The 18,690-nt window shown below is 46.2% G+C and overlaps 1 protein-coding gene across 3 annotated transcripts in view; it reads left to right on the forward strand.

Moving 5' to 3' along the window:
• Positions 1–18,690, forward strand: part of MORC2 (MORC family CW-type zinc finger 2) — a 176,097-nt gene that overhangs the window by 156,810 nt on the left and 597 nt on the right. For all 3 annotated transcript variants that reach the window (XM_073671183.1, XM_073671182.1, XM_073671181.1), the window contains exon 26: positions 15,528–15,716. In XM_073671183.1, the coding sequence (XP_073527284.1) occupies positions 15,528–15,716 (189 nt within the window). The remainder of the gene's footprint in view (positions 1–15,527; positions 15,717–18,690) is intronic.

The following is an 18,690-nucleotide window of genomic DNA, read 5'->3' on the forward strand; positions in this document are numbered from 1 at the left end:
AGGATCGTCGTCCTTGACTCAGGCCTGCTTAACCGCTGATACCGGGCCGTTCATCATGTCTTGTGACCTGGAGGACCCGGTTGGAGTCAAGATCGGAAACAGACTCTGGTAGCAGGGTGGAGAGTTCCAACTCTAAAACTATCTCCGGGAAAGAGAAGCGAGACATGGGAGTAGTCCTAGATTATGTAGGAACAAGGGGAGTCCAGACGTGAAGCTGGAGGGGACCCGCTCCCTGGAACTGTGCGCGATCTGCTGTAGAAGCAAGCATCTGATACATCTTGAGAATAATCAGAGCAGCTGAGGCAGATGGCTGTTAGCAGTCGCGAAGGAACCTCTACCAAAGGTTGGTGAGTTCGGTACCGGATACCATAAGGCGGCAACCATCGGAATACCGCTTTCGATCCTGGTGGCGGGGAGCTCCAGAGAGAACTGTGTGCTTGTGTTGCGGTCGATGCGCGGAGATTCCTGCTGACCTATGGATATTGGTACCCTGATACCATAAGTCTTAGCATGGTCTGTCCCACAATCTGTACAGTTTTGGAATGTCCCACAAACGCTATGGTTTTGGGATGGAATCGTCCTACAAATGCTATGTTTTTTGTAATGAAAACGTACCACAACTCTATGGTTTGGGAATGAAATCGTCCCACAAACTATGGTTTTAGAATGAAATCATCCCACAAACTCCAAGGTCCTGGAATGAAATCGTCCCACAAACTCATGGTTTTGGAATGAAATTGTCCCACAAACTCTATGGTTTTGGAATGAAATCGTCCCGCAAACTGTATGGTTTTTGGAATGAAATGTGCTAGAACTATGTGGATTGAAAAATCCCATAAACTACTTTGAAGTTTATGAAAAAAATGTGGACTGGGCCCGAGGGATAGGGCCTACCTGGTCCTATGTGGGGGACCCCGGTGTTGATTTTCCGTGTGCTAACAGTTGAAGGTGGGAGCCGTATGTGACAGAGGCCGCGGCTGGGAGATGGAGGGCGAGGCTGGAACTGCGACGACTGGCGCTGCGACGGAGGCCGCGGCTGGCGCTGCGACGGAGGCCGCGACTGGCGCTGCGACTGAGGCCTCTGCAGGCGCTGCGATGAAGGCCGCAGCAGGCGCTGCGACGGAGGCCGCAGCAGGCGCTGCGACGGAAGCGGGTGCTGGCGCCGGCGGCTGCTGGTGACGCTGCGAGGGGACTGCGGCAGTAGCTGAGGGGAACGCTTCTAGCGCGATAATATTGGCCGCAGCTAACATTGGAAGGGAGGCCGCAGCTGACGAGGAAAAAAGGCAGGGCTAGCGCTGTGACAGACATAATCCGTAGGTATGGCGCGGGCAGCGACAGTAGCTGAGAACCCGGCTGTGGCAGGTGCCAGATGGAGGCCGCAGGCCGCGCGAGTAATGGCGCCGGCGGGAGAAGGAGGGGGCGGAGCTGGGAAAAAAGCGCGCTGAGCGGTGAGGAACTAGGCCGAAGCCAGGGCCTAAATTATGAAAAAGGGCTGTGCTCTCTGATGGGACCTGACCCTATGTTCAGAAACCAGTGCACTAACCGCTGTGCTGGCTGTCCTGAATACAGACAGAGCACACAATAAACAGTCACAGATGTCATCAGCGCAGGTATAGGGGCCCCATCCCTCCATTATATTGGGGGGCAGAGGAGGCATGCGACCCCCCCCCCCCTGAACCCGCACAGACAGAGCTGCAGGTCGGGTTGTGCCCGTCCTACCTGTGTAGCTCCCGCCACCTGAAGAAAGGACTGTAGCAAGGAGGGTACCTGTCTTCTGGAGAGGCCCCCGACTCCTTCACAGTCCTGAAGACGGCATCAGGAGACCTCCGGTTGAGGGGGGGTCCCTGGAATAGGAACGTCTTCCTTCCCGCACCACCGCAGTCCCCGGCGGTGCTAAAGCCTGTGTCTGGAATAGATTGCGGATGCCATGCCACATTTGAAGAGCCCCTGACATGCCAAAACAGAATCCTCCACAAGTGACCCCATTTTGGAAACTACACCTCTTGAGGAATTCATCTAGGGTGTAGGGAGCATTTTTAACCCTCAGGCGATTCACAGAATTGTATAGCAATTGGATGAGTCAATGGAAAATTACAATTTTTTTTTTTCCACTAAAATGTTGCTTTGGCTCCAAGTTTTCAATTTTCAAAAGGGGTAAGAGGAGAAAATGAACTGGAGCATTTATGCAATTTCTCGTGAGTACGTCAATACCCCATATGTGGTTGAAAACTACTTTTGAGGCACAGTGCAAAGCTCAGAAGGGAAGAAGCACCATATTGTAGTGCAGATTTTGCTGGAATGGTTTGTGGGTGCCATGTCACATTGGCAGAGCCCCTGAGGTGCCAGAAAAGCAGAATCCCCAACAAGTGACCCTATTTTGGAAACTACACCTCCTGAGTAATTCATCTAGGGGTGCAGTGATCATATTGACACCACGGGTGTGGCACAGAATTTTATACCATTGGACGGTGAAGAAAAAATAATTACATTTTTGGCACAAAAATTTTGTTTTAGCCCCAGATTTTACTTTGTCAAACGGGGAAATGTGAAAAAATGGCACCAAAATTTGTCACACTATTTCTGCTGAACGCGGCAATACCCCATATGTGGCTGTGCAGTACTACTTAGCCATACGGCGAGACTCTGGAGGGAAGGAGCGCTATTTGACAATTGGAAAACAAATTATCGTAAACTAGTTTGCAGACTCCATATACAGGGCCCCTAAGTGCTAGAAAAGCAGAAATCCCCCTCCAAGTGACCCCCAGTTTGGAAATTAAACCCCTCTGGAAATTTATCTACAGGTGCAGTGACTATTTTGATTCCATAGGTGTTTTCCAGAAACAAGCAGCAGTAACTGGTGCTGAGTGAGTTGCAAATCTCCCACTGTAGTTCCTGTGCATTGTAGTGCCCATTACATTGCTGTGCGCTTACATTCTGCCCAGCTTGTCCTTCTGGAAACATGGACCTTATATATTAAGCGGGCTCTCATCACTACAGAGATGCCAAACATGTGGATGCTAAATGTGGTTTACATTTAGCACACCGTATGCTCAGAAGGGAGAATGGCATTTTCACATAGGAAGGAGGAGGTGTGTCGGCTCCTGTTCTGAGCAGGAGCTTACAGACCACCGTACCTGAGTGACCCTATGGCCATTTTTCAGCCCGGGATCACCATGCGGACCATCGATTGCAATCTCGTTGTGCCGATTGGAGCAGAGAGAGCTCCTTACCTCTGCAACCCGATCAATGTCGCTATTGAAAGCAGCATCAGAGGGGTTAAACGCCCGCAATCTGTGCACGGTGCACCAATGCTGCAAGTTATCAGCTCTCATATAGTGCGGACACCTGCTTTTGATCACGCCGGCGCTCTGAATGAGCCCGCACGATCGTCATGCCAGCATGTGAAGGGGTTAAGGTTCGCATACTGTTGCCACTCAAAGACATTGTGATAGTTGATTATTTTCCTAACACTTGTGTGAAAATCTGATGCAGTTGAAGTTTTAAGGTAAATTAGTGCAGAAATATGTAAAATTCTGAAGGGCTCACAAACTTTCAATAACCATTGTAAGAATCTTTGGATAGAAAGTCCATTTTTTTTTTTTTTTTTTTTTTTCTTCTTTAGTTTTGTACGTTACATTTGCACCACAGTACTTTCTCTCTACAACTTTGTTTAAATATATGTAGAAGATTACTCAAAAGAAAAAAATAAACCCCAGTGAGCCCACTAACCTCACTGCTGCACGATTTTTTGCTACTGGTAGTGATGGCTGGTGCATGCAAAAAGGAATTGCCTGATGCAGTGAGACGACACAGTGCATTGTGTGTCAGATGGGAACAGGCAGGCTAAGGCATCCGTCGTAGCAAGTAACTGTATTCAGCACCTGAAAAGCTGAATGCAGAACTGAATACAGAACTTGCATAGCATAGGCTGTAGCAGAGCTGGCATCATTGGAAAGGTCATGAAAAATATTCCAAAATACTGTGTCTTATACAACCCCTGGCAAAAATTATGGAATCGCCGGGCTCGGAGGATGTTCATTCAGTTGTTTAATGTTGTTGAAAAAAAAGCAGATCACAGACATGGCACAAAACTAAAGTAATTTCAAATGGCAACTTTATGGCTTTAGGAAACGCTAAAAGAAATCAAGATTAAAAATGTGGTACTTGGTAAGGGTCATTTTTTTTCAGACCAAGCAAAGGGAAAAAATTATGGAATCACTCAATTCTGAGGAAAAAATTATGGAATCGTGAAAAACAAACACACAAAAGAACACTCCAATACATCACTAGTATTTTGTTGCACCACCTCTGGCTTTAATAACAGCTTGCAGTCTCTGAGGCATGGACTTAATGAGTGACAAACAGTATTCTTCATCATATCTGGCTCCAACTTTCTCTGATTGCTGTTGCCAGATCAGCTTTGCAGGTTGGAGCCTTGTCATGGACCATTTTCTTCAACTTCCAGCAAAGATTTTCAATTGGATTGAGATCCGGACTATTTGCAGTCCATGAAATTGACCTTATGTGTCTTCTTTCAAGGAATGTTTTCACAGCTTTTGCTCTATGGCAGGATGCATTAACATCTTTAAAAATGATGTCATCATCCCCAAACATCCTTTCAATTGATGGGATAAGAAAACTGTCCAAAATATCGTAAACTTGGGCATTTATTGAAGATGTAATGACCGCCATCTCCCCAGTGCCTTTACCTGACATGCAGCCCCATATCATCAATGACTGTGGAAATTTGCATGCTCTCTTCATGCAGTCATCTTTATAAATCTCATTGGAACGGCACCAAACAAAAGTTCCAGCATCATCACCTTGCCCAACGCAGATTCGCGATTCATCACTGAATATGACTTTCATCCAGTCATCCACAGTCCACGATTGCTTTTCCTTAGCCCATTGTAACCTTGTTTTTTTTCTGTTTAGGTGTTAATGATGGCTTATGTTTAGCTTTTTTGTATGTAAATCCCATTTCCTTTAGGCGGTTTCTTACAGTTCGGTCACAGACATTGACTCCAGTTTCCTCCCATTCGTTCCTAATTTCTTTTGTTGTGCATTTCCTGTTTTGGAGTAATATTGCTTTAAGTTTCCGGTCTTGATGCTTTGATATCTTCCTTGGTCTACCAATATGTTTGCCTTTAACAACCTTCCCATGTTGTTTGTATTTGGTCCAGATTTTAGACACAGTTGACTGTGAACAACCAACATCTTTTGCAACATTGCGTGATGATTTACCTTCTTTTAAGAGTTTGATAATCCTCTCCTTTGTTTCAATTGACATCTCTCGTGTTGGAGCCATGATTCATGTCAGTCCACTTGGTGCAACAGCTCTCCAAGGTGTGATCACTCCTTTTTAGATGCAGACTAATGAGCAGATCTAATTTGATGCAGGTGTTAGTTTTGGAAATTAAAATTTACAGGGTGATTCCATAATTTTTTCCTCAGAATTGAGTGATTCCATAATTTTTTCCCTCTGCTTGGTCTGAAAAAAATGACCCTTACTGAGTACCACATTTTTAATCTTGATTTCTTTTAGTATTTCTTAACCCCGTATTAGTACGTCATGGCGATCACGCGCGCGCACACAGGCTGTGCGGGCGCGATCGCCGCCGAGTGTCAGCTGATTGTCACAGCTGACATCTGGTACTATGTGCAGGGAGCGGTCCTGCACCGCTCCCAGCACATTAACCCCCGCAATGCTGCGATTGAAGTCGATCGCAGCATTGCGGTGGCTAAGGGGAGGTGATCGGTATACTCACCTCCTCTTCCGGCCTCCAGCGCTGTCTGCCGCGGCCTTCCGGATGTTGCCATGACGACCCGATGTCGTCATGACAACATCCGGGTCACCAGACAGCAGGAAGATTTTTTGGTCATGCGCAGTACATGACTAAATTATCTTCTCACTGTGCAGCGCTGACTGCCTGCATGGCACAGGGATGGTGCTCCATCCCTATGCTATGCAGGTGATCAGAATAAAAAAAGTGAAAGTCCCATAGTGGGACAAAGTATACAAATAAAAAAAAACTGTCAAAGTGGAAAAAAATAAAAATAAAAAAATCCACCAAAAATAAAAATATAATGGACCCATCAATAAATATTATTCTGAAAAAAAAACCAAACAAACAAAAGTACACATATTTGGCATCGCCGCCTCCGGAACGACCTGACCTATAAAATTGTCCCACTAGTTAACCCCTTCAGTGAACACAGTAAAAAAAATAATAAAGCATTGTTTTTTGTTTTTTTTATCATCATACCGCCAAACAAAAAATGGAATAACACGCAATCAAAAAGACTAATATAAATAAAAATGGTACCGCTGAAAACGTCATCTTGTCCCGCAAAAAATAAGCCGCCATACAGCTCCATCAGCCGAAAAATAAAAAAGTTATAGCTCTCAGAATAAAGCGATGCAAAAAATAATTTTTTTCTATAAAATAGCTTTTATTGTGTAAAAGCGCCAAAACATAGAAAAACTATATAAATGTGGTACCACTGTAAACGTACTGACCCAAAGAATAAACCTACCTTATGAATTTTACCACACGCGGAGCAGAATAAAAATAAAAAAAAAAAAAACAATTCTTGAATTGTTGGTTTTTGTTTATTCTGCCTCCCAAAAACCGGAATAGAGAGCGATCAAAAAATGTCACATGCCTGAAAATGGCACCAATAAAAACGTCATCTCATCCTGCAAAAAACAAGCCGTCACATGACTGTTGGCCAAAATATGGAAAAATTATAGCTCTCAAAATATGGCGATGCAAAAACTAGATTTTACAAAATGTGTCTCTTAGTGTGTGACAGCTGTCAATCATAAAAACCCGATATGATTCTGGTAGCTCTGTAGTCGCACTTACCCGAAGAATAAAGTCGTCTAATCACTTATACCGCACTAGGAATGGCGTAAAAAATAAACGCTGGGGTTGGTGTTGGGGTTGAGATGATATGGCAACTAGTGTTGAGCACAAGTTCTAGCTACTTGAGTTTGCATCGGGTACTCGGGTATGCACTGGGTATCGACGGTGCTCGAGTGACATGCTCAAGCCTCCGTCCCATATGCTTCGCGGCCAAAAAAACCTCACGGGGATTGTCTGCCATGCATGAGCACGCGTGATACATGATGCATACCTGAGTACCCGATGCAAACTCGAGTAGTGAGCACTTGCGCTCAAGACTAATGACAACTTATTCAATATGATGACCTAATGTTATCAAATTCTGTGTCGTACCTCTGGGTTCAAAATGTTCACTATACCCCTTGATAAAATCCTTGAGGGGTGTAGTTTCCAAAATGGGGTCACTTGTGGGGGGGTTTCCACTATTTAGGCACATCAGGGGCTCTCCAAATGCGACATGGCGTCCGCTCTCGATTCCAGCCGATTTTGCGTTCAAAAAGTCACACAGTGCTCCTTCCCTTCTGAACTCTGCCGTGCGCCCAAACACTGTATTTTCCCCACATATGGGGTATTGGCGTACTCAGGAGAAATTGCACAAAAGTTTTTGGGGTCCATTTTCTCCTCTTACCTTTGTGAAAATAAAAAAATTGGGGGGGAAAGTTAGATTTTTTTATTTTCACGGCTCCATGTTATAAACTTCTGTAAAGGACTTGGGGGTTCAAGGTGCTCACCACACATCTAGATAAGTTCCCTGAGGGGTCTAGTTTCTAAAATGGTGTCACTTGTGTGGGGTTTCCACTGTTTAGGCACATCAGGGGCTCCCCAAATGCAACATGGAGTCCGCTAATTATTCAAGCAAATTTTACATTCAGAAAGTCAAATGGCGCTCCTTCCCTTCCGAACCCTGCCGTGCGCCCAAACAGTGTTTTTTCCCCACATATGGGGTATCTGCGTGCCCAGGGGAAATTGCACAAATTTTTGGGTCCATTTTTTCCTGTTACCACTGCGAAAATAAAAAAACTTGGGTCTAAAGTAACATTTTTGTGAAAAAAGTTAAATGTTAATTTACTCTGTCGCCTCATTGGGGGACACAGGACCATGGGTGTTATGCTGCTGTCCACTAGGAGGCGACACTATGCATAATCTGAAAAAGATTAACCGTGGCTCCTCCTCGGCAGTATACACCCCTGGACGGCGTCGGTCTTCTCCAGTTTTTGCTTAGTGTCGCATAGGAGGCACACCTAAAACTTTTACTCCTTTTTCTCCGACTGGATTACAGATGAAGAAAAGTGGGTCTCCTGCGAGACTCCCGGCATGACTTCTTCCTCTGCCCTCTATTATGGGGTGCACCGTTGAAATCGAGATGGCTATTCCCCATGTCGCTCCTTCCCCAGCCCCTCGGGTGCTGGTTTGAAGTAGAGACCCCCCTCCTTCCCCAATTCCTTTTGGTTTCTGGGTAGAGGTCGAGGCGAGGATAAAGCCCCCTGATGGTGACAGCAGCACCCTCCCTAATCCCCCTCTGGGGGCATTAGGTTGAAACGCCTCAGGTAGGGCCTGTACAGGCAGCACCCTGCAGCTCCCAGTAGCCAGCACACTGTAGCTGAATCCAGGGACCCCAGCCCTGCTGCGGGCTCCTGTCGGGGCCGGGGGGGAGTGCAGGCAGGCATGGCACAACACAGGCACAGGCCTCCCTGCGCCCTGTCTCTGCGGCAGCACCATCTCTATGGTGCCTCAGGGGGACTCTTCACAGGGCCCCCCTTCCGCTTATACCCCCACCGCTATCCTGCCTTTAAATCCGGGGGGGGGGGGGGTCCGGTTCAGATCCGACCCCCTCCTGGACTTCCGCACCGGCCTGGAGCCCCTTTGGGCATCAGGCATCTAATTGAGACCGTGGCTTCGGCTACCACACCCTCTCCCAACCGGATAACAAATATGACACTCAACAGTGTCTTAGAAGGGGCGGATCCAGACTGAAAGGGCGCGATTTCACAGTAAACTGCCGCCCTTTTCAGCTCTCCGCCCCCCTTCTTCCTTAAAATTAACTCCAGCGGCCATTATCTGCTGCAGGAAAAAGAATTAACCCTGCAGCTACCAGTCGGCAGAAGACCAGGCCTGCAAGTCTCCGGGGAGGCACAGGACTGTGGATCTTCGGCGCTGGACCTAGAGGCACACTGGTGGGGTAAGATCACAGCTGGAGTTTTTCCCTCGGCTGTGAATCCTATAAGCTCCTCTACATAGCCAGGGCCCTCTGCATAGCCACCCCTGTGCACTATGCCGGGCTCAAGGTCCAAGAGAACCAGGCAGGACTGCTATTATGCACTCTGTACAGCCTGCAGTAATACTCTCCCCAGTGGCAGCACGTACCCGCACTGCCAGGACTGCATCCAGACTGCTGTGCCAGAGCCACAAGAAGCCCAGCCAATGCTTCGGTGTCTAATGCCACGCCGGAATGGGTCACTCAGATGTCGCAATCTATGACGCAGTCTATAGATAACCTCACCTCCACATTGCTTCAGGCTCTGCAGAGTCATGCCTCGGCTATGAACGCTACCCAGCAAAGGGAGAGCTCCACTCAGGGACATGACGACACAGGCACATCCACGTCTAGGTCAGGACGCAAGCGGACCCACGGGTCACGTTCATCTGTGTCATCCCATACCACACGGTCATCCCCTTCTAGGGAGAGACACCGTAGTCCCAGGTCATCTAGACCGTCCACTGACAGGGACAGACAATGCAGATCTCCACAGCCATCCCCAACCAGAGAAGGCCTCCGCTCCGGTTCATCCAGCAGGAGACGCCATAGCGATACACAGGATTCGGAAGACATCTGCGATCCCGACTCAGACAAGGAAACTGAAGGGTCCCTAATCCCAATCCCTCCTAGCAATATGTAATCTCATCCATCCATCGAGTGCTGGACATTTCTGATCTGCCCCCGGAGGCACCAGGACACGGGATTTCCTTTGAAGGAGTTCTGAAGCCGCCTAAGGTCTTCTTTGACCAACCAGAGTTTAAGGCGATCCTTAAAAAGTAGTTCTCACAGCCTGAGAAGAAGTTTACCAATCGCAAATATCTAGAGGCGCGGTACCCCTTCCCACATCAGGTCACCATACAATGGACAGATCCACCTGAAGTGGATCCCCCAGTCTCTAGGCTAGCAGCACAGTCACTCCTTTCACTGCCAGATAGCTCAACCCTTAGGGACGCAGCAGGCCGGCAGGTGGAACACATGGCTCGTTCAATTTTCGAGGCCGCAGGGGCCTCCCTGGCTCCCGCGTTCGCCTCAGTTTGGGCTGCCAAGGCCATCCTGGCTTGGGCCCAAAATTTACAAGCTACAAAGAAAATGACGGCACTTCCACTATAAGAAATAGGTGTGAACAGGTGCTTACTAAGTGCAGCTACCTCCATATATAATGAACAAATAAAGTAGCACACTGTAACACTGAGTATATAGATATGAAATATGAATAGCATAACTGCTGTAAAAAATAGAAATAAATGAAAAATTTTTGAAAAAAAGTTTTTTTAGCGCATGTAAATATGAAGTATGGAAAATGAATAGCATTACTGCTGTAAATAAATGAGAAATCTTAGCGCATAAATTGGCCAATTCATGTGTACCTGACAGCCGCGGTAAGGCGTTTCTCGATGTCAGGACCTATCAATGTGAATACCTCTCTAAGAGACCTCCGTCTGCTTATGTGTGGGAAAGACAGATCCTGATGCATTGAAAACCACCTGCGGCATGGGGGTGGGAGTGCTATTCATTTTCCATACTTCATATTTACATGCGCTAAAATAACTTTTTTTCAAAAATTTTTCACTTATTTCTATTTTTTACAGCAGTTATGCTATTCATATTTCATATCTATATACTCAGTGTTACAGTGTGCTACTTTATTTGTTCATTATATATGGAGGTAGCTGCACTTAGTAAGCACCTGTTCACACCTATTTCTTATAGTGGAAGTGCCGTCATTTTCTTTGTTACTAGATTTAGCGTTGACTGAGCACTCCACTCCCACCCCCATGCCGCAGGTGGTTTTAAATGCATCAGGATCTGTCTTTCCCACACATAAGCAGACGGAGGTCTCTTAGAGAGGTATTCACATTGATAGGTCCTGACATCGAGAAACGCCTTACCGCGGCTGTCAGGTACACATGAATTGGCCAATTTATGCGCTAAGATTTCTCATTTATTTACAGCAGTAATGCTATTCATTTTCCATACTTCATATTTACATGCGCTAAAAAAACTTTTTTTCAAAATTTTTTCATTTATTTCTATTTTTTACAGCAGTTATGCTATTCATATTTCATATTTCATATCTATATACTCAGTGTTACAGTGTGCTACTTTATTTGTTCATTCAAAATTTACAAGCTGGCCTCCAAGTATCTGCTCCTGAGCTGTCGGACCAAGCGGCCCAAATAGCAGTTGTAGCAGATCTACATGCTTCATGCAGCTCTGGATTCTGCAAGGGGTGCAGCGGGGATAGCATCAAACGCCATCATGATTCGGCATATCCTCTGGCTGCGGGAATGGAAAGCAGACGCAGCCTCAAAGAAGTCGCTCACGCACCTCCCGTACCTCAGTGGTCGACTTTTTGGTGAACAGTTGGACACTGATATCCAACGCCACCGGGGGTAAGAGTTCTCTCTCCCGCAACTGAAGCCCAAACGCACTTACAAGAAGCGTAACCAAATTCTATTCCAATCCTTTCGGAACTCTTCGGGCTGGTCCATCTCACGACCAGCACAAAATAGCAACCGCGCCCCACACAGGGACAACTCGTGGTAGACGCAAAAGTCTGACAAGACCTGGCAGTCAAGAGCAGGCCAGTCAAAGTTCAAAGGAGGAAAATCTCAGATTTTCTCCTCATCATGACTCACGGACTCCGGAAGACACCCCACCTGTAGGCGGCAGTCTTTTGCTCTTTCATCAAGTCTGGCTGCTTATTACAGAAGACAGGTGGGTCAGGGAACTAGTGTCTTCGGGATACAAGATAGAGTTCACTTCCAACCCACCAAACAGACTCTTTCTGTCTGTTCCCCAAAACCGCCAGCCAAGGCTCGTGCCTTCCACCAAGCGGTCTCCTCGCTTCTTCAAGCAGGAGTCATAGTACCGGTCCCCGCAGCCGAGCACTTCTGAGGATTCTACTCAAATTTATTCGTAGTCCCCAAGAAAGGAGGCGGCGTATGGCCCATACTGGACCTAAAACAGCTCAACAAATATGTACGGGTACGTCACTTTCGCATGGAGTCCCTTCGGTCCATCATTGCGTCCATGGAGAAGGGAGAATTTCTCGCCTCCATAGACATACAAGACACCTACCTGCATATACCAATTGCACCCGCCCATCAGAGATTTCTCAGGTTCGCAATCGACCAGGACCAGTACCAGTTCGTGGCTCTCCTGTTTGGACTCGCCACGGCTCCCAGAGTGTTTACCAAAGTCATGGCAGCCACCATGGACGTCCTGCACTCCAGAGGCATAGTAGTCGTTCCATACCTGGACGATCTCCTTATAAAGGCTCCCACCTTCAAGGACTGCGAGCTCAGCGTCTCAATCACAACCGACACTGAGTCGCCTGGGCTGGTTAGTCAACCTACAAAAGTCATCACCAACCCCGAGTCAGTCTCTGAACTTCCCGGGAATGTTATTCAACACCTTCAGGGGTCTAGTGCTCCTTCCCAAGGACAAGGCACTGCCTCTCCGTCTAGGAGTTCGCACTCTCCTCAGCAAACCCCCTCGATCTGTCCGGTTCGCCATGAGAGTCCTTGGCAGGATGGTGGCGGCAATAGAAGCTGTCCCATTTGCCCAGCTGCACCTCAGGCCTCTCCAACTAGCCATACTCAAGTCATGGGACAGGAACCCTTTTTCTCTCGACAGGGAATTCCAGCTGACGTCGTCAACCAGGAGGTCCCTGCACTGGTGGCTCAAGCCAACCTCACTAACAAAGGGGAAATCCTTTCTCACGGGTCATTGGAAGGTTCTGACCACTGACGCGAGCCTGACGGGTTGGGGTGCAGTACACCTAGACTACAGAGCACAGGGCAAGTGGTCACCAGCGGAAGCGACCATGCCCATCAACATCTTGGAAATTCGTGCCATCCTCCTGGCGTTGAGAGCCTTCCATCACTTACTGGCAGCCTCTCACATCAGAGTACAATCGGACAATGCCACGGCTGTGGCATATGTGAATCACCAAGGGGGGGACCCGCATTGCCCAGGCGATGCGAGAAGTGACACACATTCTCCACTGGGCGGAAGACACAGGTTCGGTTCTCTCTGCGGTCCACATTCCGGGTGTGGACAACTGGGAAGCAGACTTCCTCAGCCGGCAAGGAATGAACTTGGGAGAGTGGTCTCTCCATCCCGAAGTTTTTCGCCAGATCTGCCATCGCTGGGGGACTCCGGACGTGGACCTAATGGCATCCCACTTCAATGCCAAGGTCTCCAACTTCATGGCCAGAACACACGACCCGCGGGAGCTAGGAGCAGACGCCCTGGTTCAGGACTGGACCCAGTTCCAGCTCCTGTACATTTTTCCACCTCTCCCCCTGATATCCAGAGTGGTGAGGAAGATCAAGCAAGAGGGAGTTCCAACCATCCTAATCGCACCAGACTGGCCCAGACGTACATGGTACGCCGACATCGTACAGCTCACAGCAGACGTCCCCTGGTGTCTCCCCGACTGCCCAGATCTTCTGTCACAAGGCCTGTTCTACCACCAGAACTCAGGGGCCCTCAATTTGACGGCATGGCTATTGAGACCTGGGTTCTAACCCAGTCAGGGTTCTCGCCGGACGTCATTGGAACCATGATAAGGGCACGGAAGCCAACTTCTGCTAAGATTTATTACCGTACCTGGAAAGCCTTCTTTACCTGGTGCGAATCTTGTGGCCAGACCCCACTCCCTTATTCCCTCCCCAGGGTACTTGGGTTTCTCCAATCAGGTCTGGGGGCCAGACTGTCCCTGGCCTCCCTTAAGAGCCAGGTGTCGGCTCTCTCAGTGCTTTTTCAGAGGTGCATTGCTAACAAGCCGCAAGTAAGGACATTTCTTCAGGGGGTTTCCCGATTGGTTCCCCCCTACAGATGACCACTAGAAACGTGGGACCTCAACCTGGTGCTGACAGCATTGCAGGAAACACCTTTTGAACCCCTTAGGGAAGTCACACTCCGCCTTCTATCCCAGAAAGTGGTTTTCCTTGTGGCAATCACCTCGCTACGCAGGGTGTCTGAACTGACAGCACTCTCCTGCAGACGACCTTCCTGGCTTTTTACCAGGGCAAGGTAGTTCTCCGTACGGTCCCATCCTTCCTTCCGAAGGTTGTGTTCAACTTCCACCTCAATGAGGAAATTTCACTGCCATCCCTCTGTCCGGCCCCGGTTCATAGAATGTAGAAGGCTCTGCAAACGCTTGACTTTGTCAGGGCACTGCGTATCTATGTGTCTAGGACTGCGCCCTTCCGGAAGTCTGATTCTCTTTTCCTTCTTCTGGAAGGCGGCCGCAAGGGTCTACCAGCTTCCAAAGCTACCCTTGCTCGGTGGATCAAATCCACCATACAAGATGCCTACCGCCTCAAAAATTCTCCTCTTCCAGCGGGTATTACGGCACACTCTACACGTGCGGTAGGGGCCTCCTGGGCCATTCGGCACCAGGCCTCGGCACAACAAGTGTGTAAGGCAGCCACCTGGACTAGTCTACACACGTTTACCAAGCACTACGGGGTTCATACCCAGTCCTCAGCAGACGCGAGCCTGGGTAGACGTATTCTACACAAAAATCTCCTTTTTTTTCTTCCACATTCCAAAAATTCCTGTGAAGCACCTGAAGGGTTAATAAAGTTCTTGAACGTGGTTTTGAGCACCTTGAGGGGTGCAGTTTTTACAATGGTGTCACTTTTGGGTATTTTCTGTCATAAATACCCCTCAAAGTGACTTCAAATATGGTGTGGTCCATAAAAAAATGGTTTTGTAAATTTTGTTGGAAAAATGAAAAATCGCTGGTCAACTTTTAACCCTTATAGCTCCCTAATAATAATAAAAAAAAAAATTGGTTCCAAAATTGTGCTGATGTAAAGTAGACATGTGGGAAATATTATTTATTAACTATTTTGTGTGACATATCTCTCTGATTTAAGGGCATGAAAATTCAAATTTTGAAAATTGCAAAATTTTCAAAATTTTCTCCAAATTTCTGTTTTTTTCACAAATAAACGCAAGTGATGTCGAAGAAATTTTACCACAATCATAAAGTACAATATGTCACGAAAAAACAGTCTCAGAATCAGGGGGATCCGTTGAAGTATTCCAGAGTAATTACCTCAGTGACTGGTCAGAATTGTAAAAATTGGCCTGGTCATTAACGTGCAAACCACCCTGGGGGGTAAAGGGGTTAAAGCCCTAAAGTTGCCATTTGAAATGACTTTAGTTTTGTGCCATGTCTGTGATCTGCTTTTTTTTCAACAACATTAAACAACTGAATGAACATCCTCTGAGCCCGGTGATTCCATAATTTTTGCCAGGGGTTGTATACTTAATCTGCATGAAAAAAAAAAAAAAAATAATGACAGTTACATTTTACATAGTTCACTTTTTTCTGTTTTTAGAAAGAATATTTTAAGCAATATGAAGTGGGCCTGCAGAACTTGTGCAACTCGTATCAGAGCCGTGCGGACCTTCGTGCAAAAACCTCTGAAGAGATGCAGCGCAATGCAGAAAAAAAGAGCAAAGAAGCTGAAGAGAAGCTGCAAAAATTAAGAACCAACATCGTGTCCCTGTTACAGAAAGTTCAAGAGGTGAAACCAGATCTTTTTTTTTTGAGCTCCGTGATTACTGAGTAGGGATATTGAACACTTGCTACCAGATTATGTCACATATTACAGGTGATGGTTTCTCAGTAGGGAAACACCCTGTAATAATCTTTAAAGGGTTATTTATAACATTTAAAAGGTACCACGTATGCACAGGATAGGTGATAATTTGTTCAAATCTGTGGTGTCCAAACGCTGGGACCCCATGCAATCCATTCATTGTTTATGGAATTGCTGGAGATGACCATCTAATAGCGCTCACCTATCTCCAGCAATCCCATAAAAAATTAATAGAGCAGTAGCGCACATGCTGTGGATGGGTGATAATTTGAAATGTTGGGAATAACCCTAAAATGCTTTCCAAAAGGATTGTTCAGTTTAGACAACCTCTTTAATAAGACATTTCCGTTAGAAAGGGATATTTTTTAAAAGATTATTGAAGGAAAATACTTTTGTTAAGAACTTTTGACCTAGATAAACGTGGCGTAGATATAAAGGAAAAAGACAAGTGGAAAATATGAAGAAGAAAAAGTATAGACTCAGCAAAGCACAGTCAAAACAAGAAAAATGTAGGTATTTACCTCATAGTTTGTAGATTAAAAATATTAGTTTTATCTATTTTTGGGAAAGCTAGATGACCACAAATGGAAGTACAATCTCAATGTAGTTAACATATGGGTTTGTATATATGCAAATGTGATAGCCAACGAGGTCATCTTCTCACGTCCTCCTGTATTGCAATATATAGATAAAATGACAATATCCTATGAAGCCTGGTCTACTCACAGGAGTACCAACATGGCAGCCAAGGGAGACCTTTTCAAGCCCGTAGCTGCCATGTGAACCAATCCGTACTCCACAGTCGCATCACGGCGGAAAGGGCAATGTGTGAATAGAATGGTGTTCTACCAAGATCACATGCCTGAAGAGCTGCTGTCTGAGATTGTAAGCGGCATTTAAGGTGTTAGCAGCCGCAATGGGAGCTTAGTTCCATTCGCTGCTGTTAGAAGCAGATGAAAGTGTAACACAGCTGGCATCTGCTGGGTATGGTGCGTGTTCAACTCCTGAGCCAGCTCCATACACCTGCACCTGACTTGCGCCATACATGTACAGTGGATGTCAGGAAGAGGTAAATGGGAATTAGAATGATTAATATTTTATAATACCTTTTTGATGATCATCAAGACCATCATTTTTCTATGTAGTATCTGGTGGGGTGATGGCTGTGACTTAACTGCATCCCTTCGCTGTTTTTTTTTTAGCGTACAGTCGTCCTGACACTTGACTAGGACTGCTGCAGTTTGAATTATGTCACAGCTGCCATGTTTCTCACATTCTCAGAGAACCCATTTTATAGAGTACCAGTCTGGGGCTGTCCTTTTTCTTCAAGAAAAGAATGAGCAGTGATCTGCACACTTTTATCAATAACTTAGAAAAACCACGAGTCTGTGTCTGCACATTCTTTTGTTAAAGTAAAACAGGCCCGGACTGGTGATTTTTCTATAGCCAAAACCAAAGAAATGAGCCAGAGCAAAAGCTGATATACGTGCATGGGTACGAGCACGTTCACACTTTGGCCATGTCACAGACAAAGCCCAAGAAAAAAACAAAATGAGCATATATCCTATAGTAATAGTACACGTAAATAACATGGGGTACTAACACTAGTTTGATCAAAAAAGCATGAAAGCCATCCCACCGAAACAAGATGTACCCAATCGGGGTGGTCCTATACTGTCTTAAGTGTTAAAACCTTACATTGTGTTACCCGACCTCAATGTGAATAAGGGCAGAGTAAGACAGTGGCCCGACTGTTCAGACACCTTTCCATGGGAAGCTATATAGATGAAATGTCTAGCTCAGAAACTTGTGGAATGGCTTTTACGCTCTTTAAGGGGACAAGGGTAGACCTTGTTACAGTAGAATGGTTTTTTGATCAAAATAGCGTTAGCGAAGTACCCCATGTTCAAGATTGTGGGATTCCGGCATGCAGAGAAGGGATCCCAAAATCTTCTGCTGTGCCTCTTGAAGTGAAAGCCTGAGATGGTTTTTCTTTGCCCTAATGCAGTGTTGTTGCATCATTTACTAAGCGGTGAATGAACAGTCACAACTCTTAAGTATGTTACCCTCTGGTCATCATTTCATAAATGATGTGACAGTGGTGGGTTAATGTAAAGTGCAGGATTTCTTTTTTTATATATATAAAGAAAAAAGCACTCTTTAAAACACCACTCCAGCGTTTTTTTTTTTTATTTTTTTACTGCTGGAGTGGTGCTTCTAATCTAAGCTCCCTGACCCTACTCTTACCTGCCGCTGTCTTCCCCTTCTTTTGCTGCTATTCCTGTCTGTCTCTTTGCAGTTTGTGACCTGCCAGATCACTCCAGTGTTTCATGGAGCGATCCGGAGGTCACAACTCAATACAAGTCTATTAGAGCCTTGTTCTGGCTCTCATAGACTTGCATTGAGAGCTTGTGACGTAACTTCTGACTTCTGGCCAGTCAGAAGTACCGGTCACAAGATGGCGCTGTGAGACCAGAGCGGCACCAAAAAAAGGTGAAGATGCCAGAGTGTGAATAGAAGACTGGAGACAGGGACCTTACAGTAGAAGCACTACTTCAGTTCTGGGGGAAAAAAACTAAAATGCTGAAGTGGTGCTTGAAGTCACTGCATTGTTTGAGGTCACATGACAAGTGAATCTGCTTGCATCATGAAGATGTATTCCAAAACTGTTGAACCCTAATATTCAATAGCAGCCATCCTAATTAAAGCCCCATTCACATGTGTGAATACCACATGTGTGTGCTATCCATTTTTTTTTTTTTAAACATACTACAAAGAAATATAGACCATGGTTTTTTTGTTTTTGTTTTTTTTTTTTTCATAAGTATGAGAGAAATGAGTAACGCATCAACCAAAGACAGATTACATTCAGATCCAGCACCTTTCATAAAAATTTGTC

This window comes from Phyllobates terribilis, unplaced genomic scaffold (genome assembly GCF_046119375.1).
Source record: "Phyllobates terribilis strain yellow unplaced genomic scaffold, ASM4611937v1 Scaffold_1__5_contigs__length_1240528914, whole genome shotgun sequence".
Classification (NCBI taxonomy): domain Eukaryota; kingdom Metazoa; phylum Chordata; class Amphibia; order Anura; family Dendrobatidae; genus Phyllobates; species Phyllobates terribilis.